Source organism: Marmota flaviventris, chromosome 17 (genome assembly GCF_047511675.1).
Source record: "Marmota flaviventris isolate mMarFla1 chromosome 17, mMarFla1.hap1, whole genome shotgun sequence".
Lineage (NCBI taxonomy): Eukaryota > Metazoa > Chordata > Mammalia > Rodentia > Sciuridae > Marmota > Marmota flaviventris.
The window spans coordinates 40,661,497-40,685,722 of NC_092514.1; the positions used below are offsets into that span (position 1 = coordinate 40,661,497).

At 36.8% G+C, this 24,226-nt stretch overlaps 1 protein-coding gene across 18 annotated transcripts in view; it reads left to right on the forward strand.

Moving 5' to 3' along the window:
* Window positions 1-1,156: 1,156 nt before the first annotated feature.
* The window catches only part of Synrg (synergin gamma), a 72,913-nt gene continuing 49,843 nt past the window's right edge, over window positions 1,157-24,226 (forward strand). For 5 of the 18 annotated variants that reach the window (XM_071602994.1, XM_071602995.1, XM_071602996.1 and 2 more), the window contains exons 1-9: window positions 1,157-1,265; window positions 8,029-8,069; window positions 12,672-12,793; window positions 15,822-15,952; window positions 16,770-16,875; window positions 17,786-17,897; window positions 21,082-21,384; window positions 22,284-22,517; window positions 23,944-24,021. In XM_071602994.1, coding sequence (XP_071459095.1) covers window positions 1,189-1,265; window positions 8,029-8,069; window positions 12,672-12,793; window positions 15,822-15,952; window positions 16,770-16,875; window positions 17,786-17,897; window positions 21,082-21,384; window positions 22,284-22,517; window positions 23,944-24,021 — 1,204 coding nt within the window. In that variant the 5' untranslated portion in view covers window positions 1,157-1,188. The remainder of the gene's footprint in view (window positions 1,266-8,028; window positions 8,070-12,671; window positions 12,794-15,821; window positions 15,953-16,769; window positions 16,876-17,785; window positions 17,898-21,081; window positions 21,385-22,283; window positions 22,518-23,943; window positions 24,022-24,226) is intronic. The other 13 variants (XM_027950245.2, XM_027950247.2, XM_071603005.1 and 10 more) reach the window with 7 other exon arrangements.

The following is a 24,226-nucleotide window of genomic DNA, read 5'->3' on the forward strand; positions in this document are numbered from 1 at the left end:
TGAAAAGACAATACATAAAAATTGAATAGCTGCCCCTAGTTAAAAGCAGCAAGGACTGGAATCAAACTGACCTGGGTTTGAATTCTGGTCATACTGCTATAGCTGTATGATCAGGGTATGTTAACTTTTTAAAATAATTTTTTTTTCCACAGGTACACCGGACTTGTAAATGCACCTAAAGTTCCTGACTAGTGGTTTGTGCCCAATAAATCTATTACTCAAGGGCTTAAAAACTTTACAGATTAGTAGTTTGTTTAGGGAGGGGGAAATGACAGGAAAAACATTCCCAAATATATTTAGAGCAATTAACTGCTTTCCAAACACCATTGCTGCCTCTGCCTGCAAGAATGGGGTGGAGGTCAGGAGGGCACTACTAAGTGGCACCATGGTAGACTCAAATACAAGACTTGTGCACCTTGGAGGTTTTTTATGTGGATTGGTTTTGGTTTTTTATTTGTGCTTTTGGTTTTTTACTAAAGTAAATTTTAAATACATTAGGTGTCTCGAATGCTGAAAGGAAACTGCTGAGTATCAGGGAGAGAGAGCTCATCAGTGGTCAGCACTGTGAAGCTATCAAAGGGCCAGCCGGGATTCATCCACTCTTTTACTTTATGTGGTGCTGAGGCATGCTAGGCGAGCGCTCTACCTCTGAGCCGCAACCCCAGCCCTCCATATATTCTTCTTCTTTTTTTTTTTTTATATATTTTTTTAGTTTTTGGTGGACACAATATCTTTATTTTACTTTATGAGTTGCTGAGGATCGAGCCCGGTACCTCATGCGTGCCCTCCTTCATCTATTCTTTATGTGCAAAGTAACAATGAAATCCGTGTACCTATCATCCAGTTTCAGAATTACGATTCGACCTGCTTTCCACTAATGGAATTGCAGGTTAGCAAACGCGAAAGACCGAGTCAGCTGGGCCCTAGCTGCCGGCCTCCCGGAGGATGAATCAGCTCCCTCGGAGGGGAGCCCGGCCTGCCCAGAGCCAGCTTTGCACCTGGAGGCCTCCCGGCGGCGCCAGGCCAAGTGACGAGGGCTGCCGCACCTCCCCGAGGGCGGGCGGGGGAAGGGGGTGTCACGCGGCCCCGCCTCGTCGCCAGGCCGCGGCGAGGTGGGGCCTGGCGTTTGCCCCGGAAGTGGCTGTCTTGAGCTGACAGCTGCTGGCACGGCGGCGGCCCCGGAGCAAGATGGCGCTGCGGCCGGGAGCCGGAGCTGGCGGCGGCGGGACCGCGGGACCTGGCGCGGGGGCCGCCGGGGGAGGCAGGTGGGTGTGAAGAGCTGGGTGGGGGCCGACGGGCACCCCACAGACCGCCGCCCAGCGGTGCTGGCCTCGCCGGAGCGAGGAGTGCTTGGCGGTTATGGCGGTTTTCGCCAGCTCCGACCCCTTTCCTTTCTGCTGGGCTGCGGGAAAAGGGTCGTCTCCAGGGACGCGGCGCCTGGCGCTAGTGTCCCAGGCTCAGGGGCATCGCAGCCTGGGACATCGCGGGAGAGCGAGCGCGAGCTCGGGTGCGGGGAGGGGAGGCAGAGAAAGGAAGGGTCCGCTCGGCGGGTTGGGCCACCAGGAACCCCGACTCCTCGCCTCCAGTCCCTCTGCATCTGAAGTGACCGGGGTCTTCCCTTTTACAGGGCTTTCCTGGGCTGACCAAGATGTTGTAGGGCAGGCTTTGAAAAATCTGAACACAAAGCTGTTGCCGAGAGTGTGTGTTTTCCATTTGTCTTTTCTCCCTTTACTGTGTCTTGTCCTCCTTTTTGTTTATTTTCTTGACACACGACAATCAGGAAAATCTGAAGACCTTTGAATTAGTGATTGGCTTGAAATAGTGCTCTTGAAGATTAACTATAAGACTCATGTGTCTCCTTTTCAAAAAGGCATTTATAAACAAAATTCATTGTTAAACAGCAGTTATGCATTTATTAGAACAAAGCTTCCAGACTTTGACTTAGCCCTTTAAAAATCTGTCTATTGTCATGTTTCAGGTAATAGATGGCTGCAGTTCTTATACCCAGAACTGTAAGGGGAGAGGTACAATTACCTGGTCTGAGTTAGTTTTATTAACTAACACATTACTACACACACGTTTGTAAGTAAAATTAGCTTTTTATCTTTAATAACCTAAATTGTCTTGGAAAATAAAGTATTCGGTTTTTACATATAGTTTCTGAAGTCATGAACACTACAAAGTGAGGCCTTTTAATATTATCCCCTCTTGCAGGTGCTTACTGTATGCTAGGGGGGAAAAGCAGTCTCTGATGAAACCACCTGTGTGCAGCCCCATTTTTCATTTCCTCTGCAGACATCTTTGACTTCAAATATAAAACTTTTTGCTTCTTCTTTTGTTTTCTTCTTTGTTTCATTAGAGCTTTTTGTGAATACTTGGTATAAATCAAGTTCTAAAGAAAAATTTAATCTATTTATTTTTATGTATGATGACAGTTTCTAAAATGTTTGTGACATTAATTTGACCAGCTCTAACATTAGTCTCCTTTTGATTGGTATCCTGAAAGGATGACTTTAGAATAAATGGTAGATAATTTATAAAGGGCAAAATTTGCCCAAGACTTGAGAAGTATAATTTTTTTTTTTTTTAATCAAGAAAGGCAGCAAAAAGGCAGTATATGATTAATAGCACCAAGTTCTGGAAAATATCAAAAGAATTTCATGTTCTAGGCCTAAATATTTATTTTTATTTTTTTGCCAGGGGGGGGAAGTGGTACTAGATATTAAATCCAGGTGTACTTAACCACTGATCCACATCCCCAGCCCTTTTTATTTTTTATTTTGGGCCAGGGTCTCGAGGCTGACTTTGAACTTGTGATTCTGCTGCCTCAGTCTTCCTAGTTGCTGGGATTGCAGGTGTGCACCACCGTATCTGGCCCAAATTTCAGTTTTTAAAAAAATTATTTGGAAAGGATCTCATGTGCAGGAAGTTAAGAGGATTATTTTGTTTTGTTGTGTTTTTAATTTTGGTTTATAGTATTTTAATATCATTGATCCAAGGATACAGATCTTTTTTTTTTTAACTGTGGCCTGAATTTTGATAGAAATTAGAATGACTCATTTAAAAAAATATACTGTACTGTAAACATAGTAATGTCTGCATTCTCAAAAACTCTATGGCAAGTTTGCTACATATATTGGAAACTTTCTGAATCGAGAAGCTATGTGCTCAGTAAAGAACATTATGTTTTTTTAGAGGGCAATGGTAAGGGGCATACCTAACTATGTTTTATGAAAAAGAAACAAGCAACCTCTCTAAACCCCTCCCCTTGTCCCCCTAAGATTTTAATGGGGAATATTTATGAATTAGAAACGATCATATTTCTTAGAATGTCTCTCTATTCCAAAAACCTAAGTAAAAACCAGTGGCATTTTCCAACTTTAACAATCATCTGCTTTTGATCGGTATCCTGAAAGGATGACTTTAGAATAAATGGTAGATAATGTATAAAGGGCAAAATTTACCCAAGAATGGAGAAGTATAGTGTTTTTTTTGTTGTTGTTGTTTTTTTTTTTTTTTAATGAAGTAAGGCAGCAAAAGAGTTGAAGATCTGGATTAGTGTAATTGTTCAACTGCTAGTCATTGAATACCTATGTGTGTAAGGTACTGGTTTTGATGAATTTAAAAGATATCCAAGACAAGGTTCCTATCCTAGGAAAGTATATAAAATAATTGTAGCACTAAGGAAAGGAAAACAAAGAGATCACATCCTTTGGGGATATTCTAATTTGTGAGCTCTTCTGTTTTTTCCTGGTCTTGTATACTCTTTGAGGGCTTACATTCTATCTTCCACCATTTCTGGCCCATTTGGGCACATAAAAATTTTTTTGGTAAATATTTGAGGATTCCACCTGTATTGAAAATAAAGCTGTTTTGTTTCAGCTGCGCCTCTCAGTTGGAGAAAGAGGAAGGGATCAAGAGATTAACACTTACAGAACAATGTGAACAACACTCCTGCAGTGCCAGATGGGCTGTGGTCCTGAGTGGAGAGAAGAATTTTGTGAAAGAAAACTGCAAAAGAGAAGTTGTGCTCAAACTGGAGAAGGCCTTGAAGCTAAACTAAGGGAATTCAGTTTTCCCAGGCAATCATTACATAGTTTTAACCCCAGATGTGCATCTTCCTAAAGGAGTCATTATTAAATGGTCCATTAGGAATACACATCTCTCCTATGCTGCTTTAGATGAATTAGAAACCACAAAGTCTGGAGGTGTGGCAATCCATTAGGAAATCTTAAGGAGTCCAGGCCTGAGAAATGAGGATAGGAGGGAATCTAGGTTACCAACAGAGGTATCCGAAAGAAAAGGAAAGATGAAGGAGATAGGAATGAGACAAAACTCACAGGTCTCTTTCCCACTGGGACATTAGCAATACATGAATTAGTGCTTTTACCTTGGAAATCAAATTGTAGGTCATCCTGCTCCCTAGTTTTTTGCCAAGCTTTTGCTGAATTATAGTCTTACTTAGCTGCTGGCTTATCCAGTCTTTATGCATATTGACATTAGAGTATATAGTCTATATTAGATAAAGATTCAGAAAATCATGTGAATGGCACATGGATCTTGAGGCAGTTCAGTTTGCTAAGTTTTTACTAAAATAAGACACTATCAGTAGCGCTCTTAAATTTGTTTTTATCTCTGTTTTATTTTTTGAAATAACCTTTATGCATCGGTAGGTAACATTATTATCTGTGTGCTTGTCATAGTTGGAACTTTGGCAGACTTTCAGTTCTGTGTCCTCTTCTGACAGAGGGGAAGGCAGATAGTGGTGAAGGGATTGCACAGAGCTTAACAATTACCTTATGGCAGAGCCAGAAGAAAAAGGAGAATAACTCAAGTGTTTCCAGTATTTACTGAGCCACTAAGCCACACTGGTAATTTTATCTTTAAAGATAATTTTGAAAAATTTTTGACAGTTTGATTACTTAAATGCACTCATTGTGCCCAAATTTTATCAATCTTAGTATATGAGTGATTTCTCTAAAAACAGAGTACCACTATATTTCACCTTCAGTTTAAACCTTTTATCCATTTAGCACATTATTTAGCTATTATAGTTCAAAAAAGCTATTCATTCTTCAGGCCTCGCTCAGCTCAGGCCTGCTTGTAAGCAGCAGAATTTGCTTATGATCCCAATGATCTACAAGGCTGTAAGTAACAACTAGATGGATGCCTAGCTAGCAGTCATATTACGCATCTTTCCACAGTCTTAAACAGAGTTTAGTTTATAACCTTTTTCTTGGGGAAGAGGGCTTTATAATAGCAAAGTGCAAGGGTTAATAAATTTGACATGTCCCAATCCTGGATTTCACTAGATTCTCTAAATACTATCTAGAAATTGCTTCTTCAGAGTTGTGACTCCAAAATTAAGAACTTTTCCCACTCAAGAGTTTCTCTTCTTTGTTTTTTCCTCTAATCTCAAAGAATGAAGTGCCCCTTCCTTTTCAAAGCAGACCTCTTTTGCTGCCTTGCTATGTTAATTCCATTCCTTCGGAAACCTTGTTTTACAATCGCTAAGTATATCTTTTTGTCTTCTCAGCAATGTCTTCCTTTTCCTTTATTAAAACTGCCCAAAGATGATCATTTTCAAAGCAGTGATTTTTTTTCTTTTTCTTAATCCTCATTCTGACCACCTTTTTTATAATACTAAACATTGGTAGCTACTTTCTTCTGAAATACGGTTCTTCCTCAGTTATAAGCAGCTCCTTTGATTCTCAGTGACCATTCCCTTCTCAGTTTTCACTGTGAGAATTCTCCCAAGATTGTCATTAATTGTCATCTTCTCACTAGGTAGGAACATTTCAATTGCAGTCAGATTTTGCTGTTGTTTTTAATCTTCATTTGAAAAATCCTCCTTAGACTTATCTGGATCATTCTCCTGAGCCTGAGTTACTTTTCTGATTGCTAGCTAGATTGCTCCTTGTGAAGGCATTCCTCCCACCTTTCTCCCCAAATCTACCCATGACAGGTTCCTGTTTCCAGCAAACAGCATCCTCATCCTTGCAGTTTCCTAGACTCACTCGGTGTCTCAGCAGCATCTGCTCCCTCTCCTTTTCCAATGCTGTTCTCTGTCCTGGTAGCTGCCAGATCCTGTTGATTCTTCCTTTTAAATATCTTTTACTCTCTACTTCTTTCCTATCCCTGCTACTTTAATTATGAACCTTTCCATCTCTTATTATAATGGAAATTGGGCACAGTGGTGTGCTCTTGTGATCCCAGCTACTTAGGAGGCTAAAATGGGAGGATCACTTGATCCAGGACTTCAAGTCCAGCCTGGGCAACACAGTTGAGACCCTGTGTGTGTGGGGGGGGAGGGGAATGGGATTCTTAGCTAATTCTTTTTACTTCTTCTCTGCCATATTCTGTTAACAGAGTAGCCTAAAGCACATTTCTGATCAATCTTCTTAAAAATCTCTGACATGGGCTTGGGGATGTGGCTCAAGCGGTAGCGGGCTCGCCTGGCATGCACGGGGTGCTGGGTTCCATCCTCAGCACCACATACAAACAAAGATGTTGTGTCCGCCAAAAACTAAAAAATAAATATAAAAAAAATCTCTGACATTAGGAAAATCACATAAAAACCACCAGTAGATACTACTTCACACCCATTAGGATGGCTCTCATGTAAAACAAAAAACAGGAAATAAGAAGTATTGTGGAGGATGTAGAGAAATTGGAACCCCATGCATTGCTGGTGAAATGATGCAGCTGCTGTGAAAAAGTTTGGTGGTTTCTCAAAAAATACATAGAGAATTATTATATGACTTAGCAATTTCACTCCTAATATGTAGCCAAAAGAATTGAAAGAGGGATTCAAAGATACTTACACATGGCAGCATTCTTCACATCAGCCAAAAGGTAGAAAGAACCTGAGTATTCATCAAGAAATCATTGGATAAATAAAATGTGCTAACTACATACGTGGTGTGTTATTTAGGCATAAAAAGGACAGAAATTTTAATAAAGTGGTACAATATAGATGAACCTTGAAAATGTTTCCCTAAGTAAAATAAACAAAAGAGCAAATATTATATGATGCCATTTATGTGTGGTGCCTGGAATTGGCAAATTCATAGAGACAAAAAGTGGAATAGTAGTTACCAGGAGTGGGCTGCGAAAGGATGAATCAGTGAGGATTCATTTTTTCAATGGGTGTGTTTCTATTTGAGAGGAAAAAAAGTTCTAGAAAAGGATAGTGGTACAACATTTAAATGCCCTTAATGCTACTGAATTATACACTTAAAAATGACTAAAATGAAGACATAACCACAAAAGAACCCACTGGAAATATATAATATTAAAATCAACATTAAACACTTTAAAGACCCTTTATAATCTGGTTGCTTTATAATCATATATTTTATATTTATTTTGAAATATATATATTATATTTTAAAATATATATATTTTATATTTATTTTATATTTTATATTTATATTATAGTTATTTTGCTGAATATCCCTGCATTTCTGGTCTCAGATCTTTTGCCCAGGCTATGTAGTGTGCCTCTCTTTCTATTTAAGATTTAGCTCAAAAGCTAATTCCATAAAACTTTCCAAGATGTAACCCATTAAAATTAATCTTTCTCTTCTCACCCCTATGAATATTTTGCTTATAGCAGTTAGCACATTTATCCAGTGATATAATTATTTGCCTGCATCAGCGTCTTCAAGATCACGAGCTATGTCAGTACTTTGTTGTAGTAGACACTCAATAAATGTTCACCAAGTTGAAACTAATCCAACCTTCTCATTTTAGGGATGGAATCCAGGGAAGTCACCAAGTGACAAAGCCAGGACTAGTTTCAGGTCTTTGTCTTTTTAAAATTTTTTCGCTCTATACTAACGTGCTGATGCTCATGCATCCTATGGAGTTTTCTTATATGTATATTAATGTTGAGCAATTCAGTATTGTGTTGCTGAACAAACACCAGGCCCTGCCTGTGATTCTTTCATTCATGTAAAGACGTTCATGTTTGTTTGAAATCTTTGTATATATGATGATTATGATGTATTTGTATTCTGTTTTCAGCTTCATGTTTCCTGTTGCAGGTGGAATAAGAGCCCCCCAAGGTATGTGAAAGCTTGAGTTTTTAACTTTTGTTTTTTGTTATTATATTTTTGAAACTAGGGATAAAATAGCAAAGTAGAAAATAAGTTGTATTGCTTCCAAATAGAGTAAAGTTTTCTTATATTATTGAACCTCTAAGATAACTTACTCTAAGATTTTTCAAAATTGTTTAAATTGGGAAGTAATAAGGAACACTCCTCATTTCTACCAAACTTACTTAATCATTATGTCAAGAGATTGATTTTTCATCTCATAGATGAAGGAGACTTCAAGGCAAGACTATTAAGAAAAGGAAATAAAATTGAAATGATCTGTAATTCTCTTAAAGATATTTTCCTCCTTCTATTTAGTTTTCTAAATAGAAGACTGTTAGTGCCATACAGTCAGAGCTACATCTGTCTTGTGTTCATCAGTATCTCCAGCACCCAATGTGCTGATAGTATGTAGTAGGTTTCCTATAGATGTTTGTTCAATGAATAAAAGAACCTCTTTAGTTCAGTATAAGATCTTGTATGTAAAAGATATATAGTTTAAAGTATTCAAGTCTCAGTTTTATTCCTAGAAATTTCTCTCCTAGATGTGCTCCCTCTGGTTTTAGAACCAGGGCCCACTAATATCAATTCTAGCTCTGTCTTCAAGGAAATAGTAGTGAAGGGATATAATCTTGACTCCTGCTGCTGTGCAACAGGGACACAACATTGAGAGATAAATGTCTCTACCCTTCTCTTCTTTCTGCTCACTTCTTCCACTCCAATATATTCCTGTTTCCATCTCTCCCATGTCAAGCTGCTTCTGAAAACTGGCTCTCCAGTGTTGACTGGTTGTGGTAGATTCGCTAGGGAAACAGAGACTTCCAGATCACCAAAAGAGATGAAAGATAAAGAGCAACTCAGTAGCAGGTGGTCAGTAGCTCATTCTGACTTTGTCTCTGTTTATAATCAGTGGTGAAGATTGAGTTACAGGTAAAATTTTCCAGGGGTCAGTTGTATTCTTTTCATTGTGTTCACATTTATACATTATTGAAGGTACCTCTATTAAAATGTGTCCAAGATTTAGATCAAATGGTTTGAGACCTTTTGTTCCTTAAGTAGGTATTACCGAGTTACGTGTTCATTATCATGTGTGGTTTATTATTTTGTATTTTCACAAACTTGCAAGTAAAAATCTATATATGGATCAAAGAAACTGAACAAGAAGAGATTCCAAAGATTTCCTGATATTTATTTCTTCTAAATTTGTAATGGTTTGGGAGGTTTTTTTGTTTTTGTTTTTTTTAAATAAAATATGTTGCAATGGGCTTTTTGATCACTCAAATACTTTAAATTATGCACAAATGGTTTTTAAAAGCACAAGAAACCAGCAGGGGTGGCTACAAGATCATGTGTACCTCAACAGAAGCTGGGAGAGAAGACTTATTTCTCACTTTTATTCTTTTAAATGTGATATCAAACACCTGAGTTACCCATTCAAAAATAAAATTAATTAAAATTCGTAAAACTTCCAGGTCAAAAGATAGGAGGAAAATATCTTACTATGACTGTATTTAATCTGTTCATTCTAATTCTCCATGACACCTCAGATCTTTGCACTCGATGTTCCTCTGTTTTGAAATATTCCTTTTAATAGCTGCATGGCTTACTCCCTTTCCTCAGGTCTTTGCTCAAATGTTACCCTGTGAACAGAGTAGGGAGGAAGAGCATGAGAAGAAGATTAACATTAAACAGGGATGAGAGGTGGGAGGGAAAGGGAGAGAGAAGGGAAATTGCATGGAAATGGAAGGAGACCCTCATGGTTATACAAAATTACATACAAGAGGATGTGAGGGGAAAGGGGAAAAAAAAAAACAAGGGGGAGAAATGAATTACAGTAGATGGGGTAGAGAGAGAAGAGGGGAGGGGAGGGGAGGGGAGGGGGGATAGTAGAGGATAGGAAAGGCAGCAGAATACAACAGACACTAGTATGGCAATATGTAAATTAGAGGATGTGTAACCGATGTGATTCTGCAATCTGTATACGGGGTAAAAATGGGAGTTCATAACGCACTTGAATCAAAGTGTGAAATATGATATGTCATGAACTATGTAATGTTTTGAACAACCAACAATAAAAATTAAAAAAAAAGAAAGAAAATCAAGATAGTAGGGAAAAGAGACCATTAAGTGAGCTTCTTACATATTACATATTCTTCAAACATATGCTCTCACTTTTCCAAAATGATGCAATGCGATTCTACTATAAAGGGGCTCTTTATAACTTCAGATTGAATTTCTCCAAAGAGAATTCTATGAATTTTATTTCTTAAATTATAAACAATAAATCAAAATCCCACTCCTTAAAGAAGGCTGGACAGGACAAAATGATGATATCTAGGTCCAAGAATTGTGACTAATTAACTGTGACCTTTCAGCATGCATTTCATATATTTGGGCTTTAATTGTGCAGAAAAAATAAAATGTGGTGATTCTGGGAAAAAAAATAAAAATTAAAAAAAAATGTTACCCTGTTGAGGAAACTTGTTCTGACTATTCTGTGTGAAGGAGCAGCCACTCCATTCTCTGACTCTCCTCTTCCCCCTTCCTCTGCTTTATTTTTTTCTTTAGTCTTACCACTACCTGCCTGATACATAGGTTTTTTGGATTTTTTTTATTATTATCTGTCTCCTCCAGTTACAATATAAGTTCCATGAATGTGTAGATCTGATTTGTTCATTGCTGTGTTTCTAGAATTGTGCCTGACATAGAGTAGTCCCTTAAATATCTGAATGAATGATCCACTGAATAAAGGACTACTCTGTCTCTAATAGTTATTACCTACAAATGTAGATGTTCATGCTTCTGAAATTAAGCTATGTATAAATAACTTTGGTAAACCAGACACAGTGGTGTACTCCTTTAATCTCCCTGACCCAGGAGGCTGAGACAGGAGGGTTGTAAGTTTGAGGCCAGACTCAGCAACTGAGTGAGGCCCTGTCTAAAAATAAAAATTAAAAAGGACTGGTGATGTGGCTCAATGGTAAAGCACCCCGGGTTAGATACCTAATACCAAAAGCATTAAAAATAATAATAATAATAGCAAATTGATAACCTTTACTAGACCTTTACTCTTCTTAAGAATATTTTTAGAATATGGACACAATACCTTTATTTTGTTAGTTTTTTTACGTGGTGCTAGGGATTGAACCCAGTGCCTTACACATGCTAGGCAAGCACTGTACCACTGAGCCACAACCCCTTTACTTTTTAAATTGAAAATTTGGTTAAAAGAAAAAACCGGGTTGGGGGATGTGGCTCAAGTGGTAGCACACTCGCCTGGCATGCGTGAGGCACTGGGTTCGATCCTCAGCACCACATAAAAATAAAATAAAGATATTGTGTCCACCTAAAAAAAAACTAAAAAGTATATATTTTTAAAAAATGAAAGAAAAAACCACCTAGTAGAACCAACACGACTGTATTGTGGTAAATGCAAACTTAGAGTGAAATGTATACTCAAGCTATATAGGGATTTTGTTTTGTTCAATGTTATACACCAAGCATATGTTAACTGTGCCTTAACATTAGGCATTTAGTATTTATTTAAATCCCCAAAGGGATATATTTTTATTTTCTTCTGATCTTGGAAATGCTTCATTGGAAAAGTTTGGGAGATAATAGTCTAAATCATACTTTCACAGTAGTTTTCCTGTCTCTGCCTTTAGAGTTTGCACATCAAAGGCTGTTTTGTGATAAACGTTATAATAATATCACCTAAGAAAAGGATGAACAACAAAATTTCTTTTTAAGTATTATACAGTTTTGCATATGAGAAAATAAGACATAGAAAGAATTTAAGCAAATTGCCCAAGGTCCCAAAGCTAGTAAGTGACACTTCTAGTTGGCTTCCAGAGCTTATGCTCTTAACTGTTACTGTATTAGCTATCTGCTGCTGCACAACAAATTACCTCAAAACTATGTGCCTGTAGGTTAGGAATCTGAGTAACTTTATTAGGGATTCTGGCGTGAGGCCTCTCATGAGATTGTGGTAAAGATGGCAGCCAGAACTGTAGTAGTCTGAAGGTTTCATGGAGCTGGATGATCTGTTTCCAGGATGCTCATTCACATAGGTGGCAAACGCTCACCTTCCTTTTGGCAGGAGGCCTCAGTTCAACACCACATGGATTCTCTGTAGGACAGCTTGAGCATTCCCATGACACAGTAGTAGCTTGCTTATAGGAGGAAGCTACAGTGTCTTTTGACAACTAGCCTTGGGAGTTACATACTGCTGTTTCCACAATATCCAATTGGTTGGACTAGTTCATTGTGGGAGGGAATGATGCAAGCATATGAATACCAGGAGGTAGAAATACTACAACGAGCCCATACTGTCCATTTTTTAATATGCATACAAATTCTGTGGAACAGATATTGTTATCTTCATTATACTGATCAGGTTTTATAGGTTATACACACAACTAGGTAAATGATGGAATTGGAATTCATATTCATGTCTGTCTAATTAGGAACCTGTGCTTTTCCCACTGTACTGTGTAGTCTTCTAATTAACAAGTATTTAAGAAAATAAACTTTAAAACATCTTGACTTTAGTTTTGCCTTGGTGTTTTCCAGCAGGCCTGATGCCAATGCAGCAACAAGGATTCCCTATGGTCTCTGTCATGCAGCCTAATATGCAAGGCATGATGGGAATGAATTACAGCTCCCAAATGTCCCAAGGACCCATTGCTATGCAGGTACTTGCCTCTTTGGTTGATTATTTATAAAGTTATTGTTTTTTGTTAGATGCAAGCACACCAAGAGCTGTTTTTTTGTTTTATTGGTGCATTATAAGTATACGTAACAGTGGGATTTGTTGTCATATATTTGTACATGCACATAATATAACAATATAATTTGGCCTATATCATTTCTCACTATTTCCCCTTTCCCTCTCCTCCTCCCTCCCCTTTCTTTTACTCTGCCGATCTCTTTGATTTTTGTGAGATTCCACACATACACACTTGCTTTTCCTTTTGCCTGTCTACCCTCAACATGTGAGAGAAAACATACAACCTTGACTTTGAGTTTGGTGTGTTTTGCTCAACATAATGTTCTCAAGTTCCATCCATTTTACTGTAAATGACATAATTTCATTCGTCTTCATGGCTGTTATAATTACACATAACAGTGGGATTTATTATAATATATTCATATATGCACACAATAAAACCATATAATTTGATCAATTTTATTTCCAATACCTCCCCTTTCCCTCCCCTCCCTTCCCCTCATCCCCTTCTTCTATTCTACTCGTCAAAGAACTGTATTTTTAAGAGCTTACCAATATATTTAGAAATAGTTAACCTTTTGGCCAGGTTTGGTGGCACACACCTATAATTCCAGCTACTCAGAAAACTGAGGCAAGAGACTAGCAAGTTCAAGGACAGCCTGGAAGACCCTCTCTTAAATAAATAAACAGGGCTGGGAATGAAGCTCAGTGATAGAACTCTTGCCCAGCATATGCAGGCCCTGGGTTCAATCCCCAGTACTGTAAAAACAAAGGTTACTTTTTTTTTTAATGTTTATGTTTTAGTTGTAAGTGGACACAATATCTTTATTTTATTTTTATGTGGTGCTGAGGATCAAACCCAGTGCCTCATGCATGATAGGCAAGCGCTCTACCTCTGAGCCACAACCCCAGCCCCAAGGTTACTTTTTTTTTTTTTAAGACAGGGTCTGAGGTCTTGCTATGTTGCCCATACTGGCCTTGAACTCCTGGGCTGAGGCCTCCTATGTCACTGGGAGTACACGCACACACCATCTTTACCCCCCATCCCCAGTGCAGGGGCCTGACAGGTCCTTAAGCATGCTTAGCAAGTACTCTAAAAATGATGAAAATGTGAATTATTGGAAGTAGCAGAATAGACTGTGGAACTGCATTTTCTGTGATCTAAGAAATAAAATCTGAAGTGAAAAATGTTGGCAGGAGACTCAAATTATAAAAACTGATAACATATTTAAAAATTTTGGAATTGAAAAATACATTAACCAAAAGAAGAGTTCTATGAATAGTTTAATAGCAAATTTAGAAATGGCTAAAGAAAGAATTAGTGAACTGACAATAGGTCAGGAGAAGCTGTCTAGAATGCAGGCAAAATGAAATCCTCTCAAGCATTCTGGGTGGAGTGGTGCACGCCTGTAATCCAGCAAGTAGGGAGGCTGAGGCAGGGGATCTCAAGTTCAAAGCCAGCCTCAGCAACTTAGTGAGACCCTAAGCAATTTAGTGAGACCTGTCTCACATCACCTGGGGATGTGATTCAGTAGTTAAGTGCCCCTGGGTTCAATCTCTGGTACCACCCCCAAGTCCTCAGATGCAGACACATCATAGAGAAACTAGGAAACCATAGTAAGAAATTGACAATTAAGGGAGTTTAGGCTGTTTTAAAAGCCATTTAGTATCAAACCTTGGATTCTAAGCTGAGCAAGAAGAAAAGTGAGGCCATGATGATGAAGATGAAGGATAGTGGGAAATGTGGGAAAATTAACAGATGGTGAGTGTTAATGAGAAGAGAATTGGTGGTTGTAGGTGAACTGAAAGGATAGGAGATGGTCAAATATTGGGCTGCTTAAAATCAAGAATTTGAAGATGATATTATTGATGCTGATTAATCAAGGATATGATCATGAAATGGGAAAATAGAATGGTATGTTGGACATGACTGAGGTGAGGAGATCAGAGACCTGAAAGGCCACAGTGTTAGATGAGTCATCTATATGAATGTTGACATCACCTCCAGCAGTTTATGGGTAGAATGGAAGATAAAAGTTGAATACATTTTAATTCCCTGCCATCTGACTTCATCACTTACTATAAAAACTTTTTTAATAAGTTTTTTTAATTGTTGATGGGTCTTTATTTTTTTATACATTTACATGCAGTGCTGAGAATCGAACTCAGTTCCTCACGTTAGGCAAGCACTCTACCACTGAGCCACAACCCCAGCCCTTGTATTCAACTTTTTAAAGAGGAGGAAAGGTTTAGAAGAGTCAAGAAGGAATATTTCCCATTTACAGAAGTGCAGAAGCAGCAATCTCCAAATGAGAGGACTTCAGAGAAAGCCATGTTTCAGTTAGGGCAAAAAGGGAGAAGATTAAGAAGTAGAAAGAGTTTTCACTCAGTGAAAATTAGCCATTATTATCATCGTCACCATAATTTTTAATATTAGATTTTGTGATTACTTGTTATGTTATTGTACTCTTACTTCTGACACTTTAGTAAACGTTTTACTGTTGCATTGATACATCATCATCTATTGATTAAATACATTTTTCTATAAAAGTTTGGATATCAGGCCTGTGATAATGAACATCAAAATATTATCATAAATATTGGGAAATCAGGTTTAATTTTATTTGTAGAATTACTACCGTATTTCAGGCTCTTATCTAATACTGGAAATACGGAGATAAGTATGATGAGATACCTCATCTCAAAATGTGTGGATTAATAAACTCTCAGGAATACAACTGTGTAGGGGCTTCCATATCCTCCCTGAAGGATTTTACACACACAATTAGCAGTGGTCACCTCTGAGACACTGAAGGGAATAGAGATGCTTTCCATTTTTAGCCTACTGCTTTGAATCTTGGAGTATATTTTAAGTTTAGTAATGTTAAATAATTGTTAGTAAATGTTAAAGAATTTGTGCAGGTTACATTTTTCTTTGTGATAATTAAAAGGAAAGAATATATATTTTTTAAGCTTTTGTCTGTTTCTTCTAGGCAGGGATACCAATGGGACCGATGCCAGCAGCGGGAATGCCTTACCTAGGACAAGCACCATTCCTGGGCATGCGTCCTCCAGGTCCACAGTACACTCCAGACATGCAGAAGCAGTTTGCTGAAGAGCAGCAGTAAGAGACCTCCAGGATTCAAGGATAACAAAGATACATAATAGCAGCTTTTTTATAAATTGTCAGATGTTCTGTAGAGCATAGTTGAAGCAGTAAAGTTACTTTTGAAACATCTCAAAATACTTTTATTAGACATTTGGAGTCAAAAGGGACTTTAGAGCTCTTCTAGTTCAAGCCTTTTGATTTATATGTATGGGAAGTGAAGTCCAAAGAAATGAAATGATGCATTAGTCCAGTTTATAATTACTAGCAAAGCCCGAGCCCAGATGCAGGCCCTTGATTCTCTTTCTACTCTAGTGCTGCCTTCTGAAGGAAGTTTCTTTTTCATATGCAGAGCACATGGTTTTATGTTTATCTACCTCTAGTTCGAGAGATTACTTTTATATGCAAAGGTGCAAATTAAATCAAATACATATAGACATAATTTAAGCCATTTTTAGATTCATTTCAAATGTTTTAGAACAAATATAGTGAGCAAACATTGTCATAGAAAAATTAGATATAATTAGGAGTGAAAATTATATTTCTAGATATATGATGTTGCTACAATTGTTAGTAAAAATCTGATTATAAGCTGGGCACAGTGGCACATGCCTGTGATCCCAGTGGCTTGGGAGGCTGAGGCAGGAGGATTGCAAGTTCAAAACCAGCCTCAGCAATTTAGCTGAGACCCTGTCTCTAAAAATAAAAAGGTTTGGGGATGTGGCTCAGTGGTTAAGCGCCCCTGGGTTCAATCCCTGGTACAAAAATAAAAATCTGACTGTAACATAGTTAATAATCCCAAAGATGGATATTTATTAGATTGTTTTTCCTTCAGAAAACGATTTGAACAGCAGCAAAAACTCCTAGAAGAAGAAAGAAAAAGGCGCCAGTTTGAAGAGCAAAAGCAAAAGCTCAGACTTTTGAGTAGTGTGAAACCTAAGGTAATATATTTACCATTTCTCCCTCCCCAGACATACACATCTCGAATGTGTCTCTTCTCACCTGTTTGGTGGATTTTGTCACTGAGGCACCAACTCAAGCTGAAGCTCTGATTGATTCCTTCCACTTCAATTTACCTAAATCCTAAAGTAAAGGATTTCTCTTTTTCTGTAAATATGCTCTTGTTGATAAGAATAGAATTTCAGTCATTATCTTCTCAATTCTCTCTTACTACCTTGGTAATGTTTCTAATCTTTTTAGCTTAGGAAGTATTAATCTTAGTAATGTTAAATAAATATTGGTAAATGTTAAAGAATTTGTGCAGGTTACATTTTTCTTTGTGATAATTAAAAGGAAAGAATATATATTTTTTAAGCCTTTGTCTGTTTCTTCTAGGCAGGGATACCAATGGGACCGATTTTCTTCTAGGCAGGGATACCAATGGGACCAATCATATATCTTAGTGATATGAAATGGGTTTCTGTTAGGACCTCACAGAACACTTAATATCTAAGAGCACTATCCTAAAGCATTTATGAATGGGCCTTTAATATTTTTATATTCTGTGGAATGTCATTTTATGCCTTTGTTTTATGAACATATCAGTGTCTTTCTGACTTGGAGAATTTGTTATCAGAAATAGGTATTAAGAATATTGAAAATAGGGGCTGGGGTTGTGGCTCAGTGGTAGAGCGCTTGCCTCGCACACGCGAGACCCTTGGTTTGATCCTCAGCACCACATAAAAATAAATAAGTGAAATAAAGGTATTGTGTCCGACTACAACTAAAAAATAAATATTTTTTAAAAAGAATATTGAAAATAGACTAATATCTGTGTTTTTTCCTTTAATCTTGGAGGATTTAGGCAAAGAGAGATAAGTGAAGAAATAACGTACATTTGTTGTCTCTTAGACAGGAGAGAAGAGTAGAGATGATGCTTTGGAAGCCATAAAAGGAAACTTAGATGGGTTTTCCAGAGATGCTAAGATGCATCCTACTCCAGCATCGCACCCCAAGAAACCAGGTAGTTTTAAGAAGCATTAACATTTTCTTTCTTGGAAAAAACTTTGAGTCCCTCTGTGTTTAATTAACTATTATGTATGTGTGAAGCGAATGCTAGACTTTGCCTTCAAACTAAGTACAGATGTGGATGTTTTAATGTCCACGCTGCCTTGGGCTGGAAATGTAGCTCAGTAGCAGAGAGTTAATCTACCATTTGCGAGGCCCTCAATTTGATCCCTAGCACTGCCAAAAAGAAAGAAAAGAAAAAAGAAAGGAAGAAAACTTTACAGTGGCTTAAGGGATCCAGTCTAGATAACAACTGTCTTGGGAGGAATAAAAACCTCTTTGTCTTCTAATAAATGTCAATATGACAATTTTATTGTAAATCAGATCTTTTGTATATAAATGAATATGTTAACACTACAAAATCTATTCACTCAAAGCAAAAGTAATAAAGTTTACACTTTCATCCTCATTGTTTTACTATATAATTTTACTTTTTATGAGCTAGTTCAGATTTTATGTTCAGTGTTGCAGATTGCAAATTCTTCAAATGCTCCATTTTTTTAAAAGTCATGAATTTAATGATACTCCTTATGAAAGATTTCTTTAGTAAATTTCTCTGTAGTTTTTATCATTAGATAAGCAAAAAAGAACCTATTTAGAGCAGGTTAAAAAGATGCTTTTGGTTTTTTGTTATTGCTTTGAACATTTAGCAGTTGAAATGAGTCTTTTCTGTGCATAACTGTCATCACAGCCTTTTACAATATTGTATTAAAAAATACAATACTTTGACATCTGCTAATTTTCAAAAATAACATATCATTAATAGTTTTCATAAAACCATTCAGCCAACCAAGGAAGTATTATTTTAAAGTGTTAAGGATTATTAAATTTTATCTTAACCCCTTATATTATGGTACCTCTTATATGGGATATCCGGAGAGAATATTCTGATATCAGCATTGCTTTCAATTCTTGGTTTTCTGGGACAGCTTTTACTCTGTTCTTCTAATTTCATGGGTTAGAGTATGTGCCTAAATTCCATTGCAAAAATATATCCCTATATAAACTTATACACCAAGATTCAAAAGAGGATAGATATTAGCAGTCAGATTGAGATTCACAAAGGCAACCATAACTTAAAAAGCCAAATATTATCAGTAAGAAGTAATTTAGAAATAGACCTTGGCCTAGCACTGAAACAAAAAAGACATCAGAAATTAATACTAAAAACTGGACATGGCACTGATCTTAGATAAAAGAAGGGCAGGCAGAGAGGAATGATAGTTGTTCGGTTAACAATGTGCTGTCCATATAAAATGCCATTTTCAGCATCCAGCTATAGTTTTAACAAAAAGTATTGACAAAGAGGAAGGCTCATTGTTAAGTAATAAATTGGTGTTTTGCTGTTCAAATCTCTTGATTCTGTCAACATATTTGCCATTTACAATTTCTAATTCTCTGGAAAAAGTGTATTCAGAAGCAAGCCCAGGGAGATTCCAAAACTTCTCAAGTTAGGGTTTTAAAACTAGGACTAAAGTATATAAGAAGAGTTCCAAGAGTTTAACACCAAAGCCTCTTTTAATTTTTTTCCCCATAGACTTTTTAACTTAAAATATTGAATATACTAACTATATTATGAAACTTTTAATAATTCTTATTAATAATATACATAGCTGCCCGATTTTATGAGCCAAAATATCTACAGTAATTAACATAATTGCAACCAAATGCAAAGAAATACTGGTTTAGCCTTCAATGCATATTGCTAGTAAATAGCTAGGGTACATTTAAAAAATATTCAAAGTAGCTGAGAACCTAAATTGAGAATCTAAATCCATATTCTTGATAACCATTGTTGGGAGGACTGGGATTCAATGTGTGGCTTTTTTTCTTTTTTAGACAAAATTAGTTATGTATGGCAGTAATTTTATAAATTCATTTTGCATCTTTAATAGAACCTTCAGTGCTTCCAAATTGACCCTAAAGAGAGGGCGTAATCATTTAATGTCCCCATATTTCAGATGAGAGCCATTTAAAAAAAAGATTATATATAAGTAATTGCTTTAATATGTAGTAAAAATTAAAATATTTCCTAAAAATGTTTAAAAATATGAAGCAACTGCTGGGCACTGTGGCGCACGCCTATAATCCCAGTGGCTCAGTAGGCTGAGGCAGGAGGATTATAAATTCAAAGCCAGGCTCAGCAAATTAGCAAAGCCCTAGGCAACTTAGCGAGACCCTGTCTTTAAATAAAATTTTTAAAAAAGGGCTGAAGATGTGGCTCATTTATTAAGTGCTCTTGGATTCAATCCCTGGTACCAGAAAAAAAAAAAAGGTGAAGCAACATTAAAATAGTATTATTTATGAGCGTTAGGTTAAATGTAGCCCCTGTAGAGCTGATTTATTCCCTAAATTGAAATGGCACATTTAGTGATAAAAAGCCACAGTAATGTTTTTGTCCTTTAGTTTCAAAGATCTTTTAAATATAGACCTCAAAGTTTACTTTCTAAGTTGACTGTTGTTTCATTCAACACTTTGTGGTATCTAAGTTTTAATGCTTTTTAAGGTGATATTTAAGGAAATATCACCTTAATAATGTGTTTAGTGTTCTTGGCTTCTGTAATATTAATTTCTCATATGATCATTTTACTGAAATGTGATCTTTGCAAAGTATAGATCAGGCATGATATAAAAATTACAAGTTTGTATTATGTGATTATTACTGAATTTCTTTCTAAATAACAAAATGTAAACATCAGAATGTTTTTGGCAGGGTATAGGTAGGTTTTTTCTGATATATGATATACATTGGTTTGAAGGAATATTATCCAGATAAATAGATCATTTGGATTTCAAAAGTATTTACCACTTTGATGTAAATTTATTAGTGGTCTTGGTTAAGCAAAAGCAATTAGTACTCACCTAATGAAAGAAGGAGATTTTGAGTTTTAATTTTTTTCCATTTTTGAACAAAATGCAAGTTAGCTATAAAACTTCCTTTTAAAAAGACAAATTGTGCATAGACATCAAAGTGTTTTGCATGTGTTGTATAGTTCCACTTGACTGTTACTACTTGTTATTTTTTATTCACCTCCACTATTCATATTTCATTGTATTCTTTTGGAATTGTACTACACCTTAATTTCTTTTTCTGTGGATTTTCATATCTGTGCATTTCATTGCCATTTTCCATTTTGCAGATTGTCCCACCTCATCTCATTCTACTAAAACTGTCTCCCCATCACCTGCCTTTCTTGATGAAGAAGAATTCAGTGACTTTATGCAGGGGCCGGTTGAAGTTCCCACATGTGGGCCTTCTTCCGCAGCCCAGCCCTTTCAGTCTTTACATCCCACCACCCCACTTGCCCAGTTGCTTACTCAGAAGGCCGGGGCACAGCCTCTCCCTCCAGGTCAGATTCCAGTGTCTTTTGCCTTACATGGTGTCCCTGGGCAAATTCCTTTTTTCTCTACTGCTTCAGCCTCACACAATGTGCAGAAAGCAGGTAACTCCTAGCAGTATTAATGAAAATATTCTTAAACTATTCTAGGATAATTTGTTTCTGTTATCGTATAATGATACAGTGGTGTTGGCAAAGAGACATGTACACAAATCTGTGAGTACTGTTGAAATTCACTAAAATAAGAGTCTTGATTTTTAGTTCTAGTGTCTTCACATGCCAGAAAAGTAATTTAAAACATTTTGCTACTAAAGTAGAAAAAGTTTAAACCACCTTAAAACTTTAAAAACAAGTTCATTTCTTAGCATTACTCTTTTGTTTGGGAAAATCATCAATATCATTGTCTTAAGATCATGAGCTTGGGAACACTCCTTTAGAAAGTGCTCTTTCTGGTTCAGTGACAGCACTGGAGGCAGAGGCTTGGGATGTTTGTTCATTTACTATCAGTTTGTCCTTAGACAAGTCTTTAAGCAGTTTGTACCTCAGTTTTTATCACCTATGAAATAAAGGGGGTAGCTACGCACTCTGTTTTGAAATGGTATAGTATTGGGAGGAATCTTGGCAAGCTTGTACTTAGTCCAGACTTTCTCATTTGACAGATAGGAAAACAGACCTGGAGATGATGCTCCCAGCTTGAGACCTTCCCAGTAGTTAGTGAAAGTGTCTATGTCTTGTAGGTTGCCAGATTTCTAAGTAGTGGCTTCTGCTACACTGTTTACCTACTATCTCAGAATTCTTGAGAATCAGATTAGATAACTATGTTTAAGTTTTCTAAAATCTCTAGTCTCTCAAGTCCCACACAAATGGGTGGCTATTGAATTATGTCTAAGTTTACTTTGTATGTGGCAGGGTTTTCCCTTTAGAATATTGGGGTGGAAAGGGATGATTGAAAAGATGAGAAATATGCAGGTCTGTACAAATAATCCTTCATGCTGTTTGTTTAGGCCCTTCCTTGGAGGAGAAGCTCCTAATATCTTGTGATATAAGTACACCTGAGCAGGAACAAATTAAATTAAATACTTCTGAAGTTGGGCACAAAGCTGTAGGCCCAGGTTCCAGTAAGAACCATTCCAGTTTAACAGCCAATAACGGGGGTGCTGTAGATGGATATATAAGTGGTACCACCACTACAGAGGCAGAAAAGACTTCAGACCAAAACCTGTCAATTGACGAAAGTGGTGAGCTCACAAAGCAAGAAAATTGTTTAACCAAATGTCGCTCAGCTGCTAACACCTTAAGCATTAATCTTAAAATGAATGCTGCTTGATTTTGCCAATTAAAAGTTTGCTTAAAATATATTTAATGCAGTCCTTTCTTCAATTAACCCCTAAGTTTTTGCTCTGAATTCTTTCAACACATTGTATTATTCCTTTTCAAAAAATGATTTTGATAACCAGTTTTCTTAATCTGAATCATTCCTGTTAAAATTTCCTTTCCTTTTGTCTGACAGAAATTCTCCTTTTTTCCCTTTACAATTTCTGTTCTTCCACAAAGATCAAAGAGTTGGAACTGGAAAAGTCACCAATGAAAATATAGTTTTGTGTTACTTGAAATTATATGCATTGCTGCCTAAAAGATCTAAATTTGGAGGCTGGGGATATAACTCAGTAGTAGAGCACTTGACTAGCATGCACAATGCCTTGAGTTCAGTCCATCCCCAGTACGTGCACATACACACACACACACACACACACACACACACACACACATAAACACAGAAATTAAAATTTCTTTCATTTAATCTTCAGAGATAAATTAGAATGTGGCAGCCCTGAAAGCAGACTTTTAGAGGATACTTTATTGAATAGTATGAATATCTCTAAATCCTATATATCTAATCTAATGCAGCAATGTTGTATTCAGGTTTTAAAAAATCAGGTTGGGCACAGTGGCATTCACCTATAATCCCAGCTACTTAGGAGGCTGAAACAGAAGGATTGCAAATTTAAGATGCGCTTGAACAACTTAACAAGACCTTGTTTCAGTAAACAAGAAGGGATCCTTGGCAGGGAGCCCCTAGGTTCAATCATCAGTAATCATTAAAAAAAAAAAAAAAAGTCATGTTATAAAAAGCTGCAAGTAAACTTAGGCAATTAAATTTTTACATATATGATTTTAAACTATCATCAATCATTTTTTCCTTTAAGTTATAAAAATATGAAATGGTTCAAGCCTCATGATTTAGAATATTGATTCAGTACATGTTAGCTTTTCTTTAATTTACTCTTTAGGACGCAGTTTCTGTGTAAGAGTTGGTTAGAAACCAAACACTTGCTGGACACAGTGGTGCATGCTTGTAATCCCAGTGACTTGGGAGGCTGAGACAGGAGGATTGCAAGTTTAAGACTAGCCTTAGCAACTTAATGAGATCCTGTCTAAAAATGAAAAGGGCTGGGGCTATTCAGCTCAGCGATAGAGTGCCCCTGGGTTCCATCCCCAGTACAAAAAAGAAAAGAAAAAACAAAAGAAACTAAATACTTCAGTTGTATTGGTGACTTTTTTCTAGTGTCTCCAGACAGTGTTCTTTATAAAAAGTCATCACTCAATGTCATTTTCCCACCTTCTCATGGACCATTATATACATTAATGTTCCTTATTTTCTAGGTGTGGGAGTGTTTCCTTCACAGGATCCTGTTCAGCCCAGAATGCCTCCTTGGATTTACAATGAGAGTTTGGTCCCAGGTAAAAAAGCCTCTTTACCATCTGAATATTTTGCTTTAAATATCATAGATGTAGTTGTAAGTATTTGCAAAATATGCAGAAGGAGTTGTCACTTTTCTCTTTTTTTTTCCAGAAAGAGTATAGAAAATTCAGTAGATCAAGTGTTTCAGACTGATAGAGTAATTATATAAATGAAAGAGAAATATTTTGCTTTTTAATATTTTAT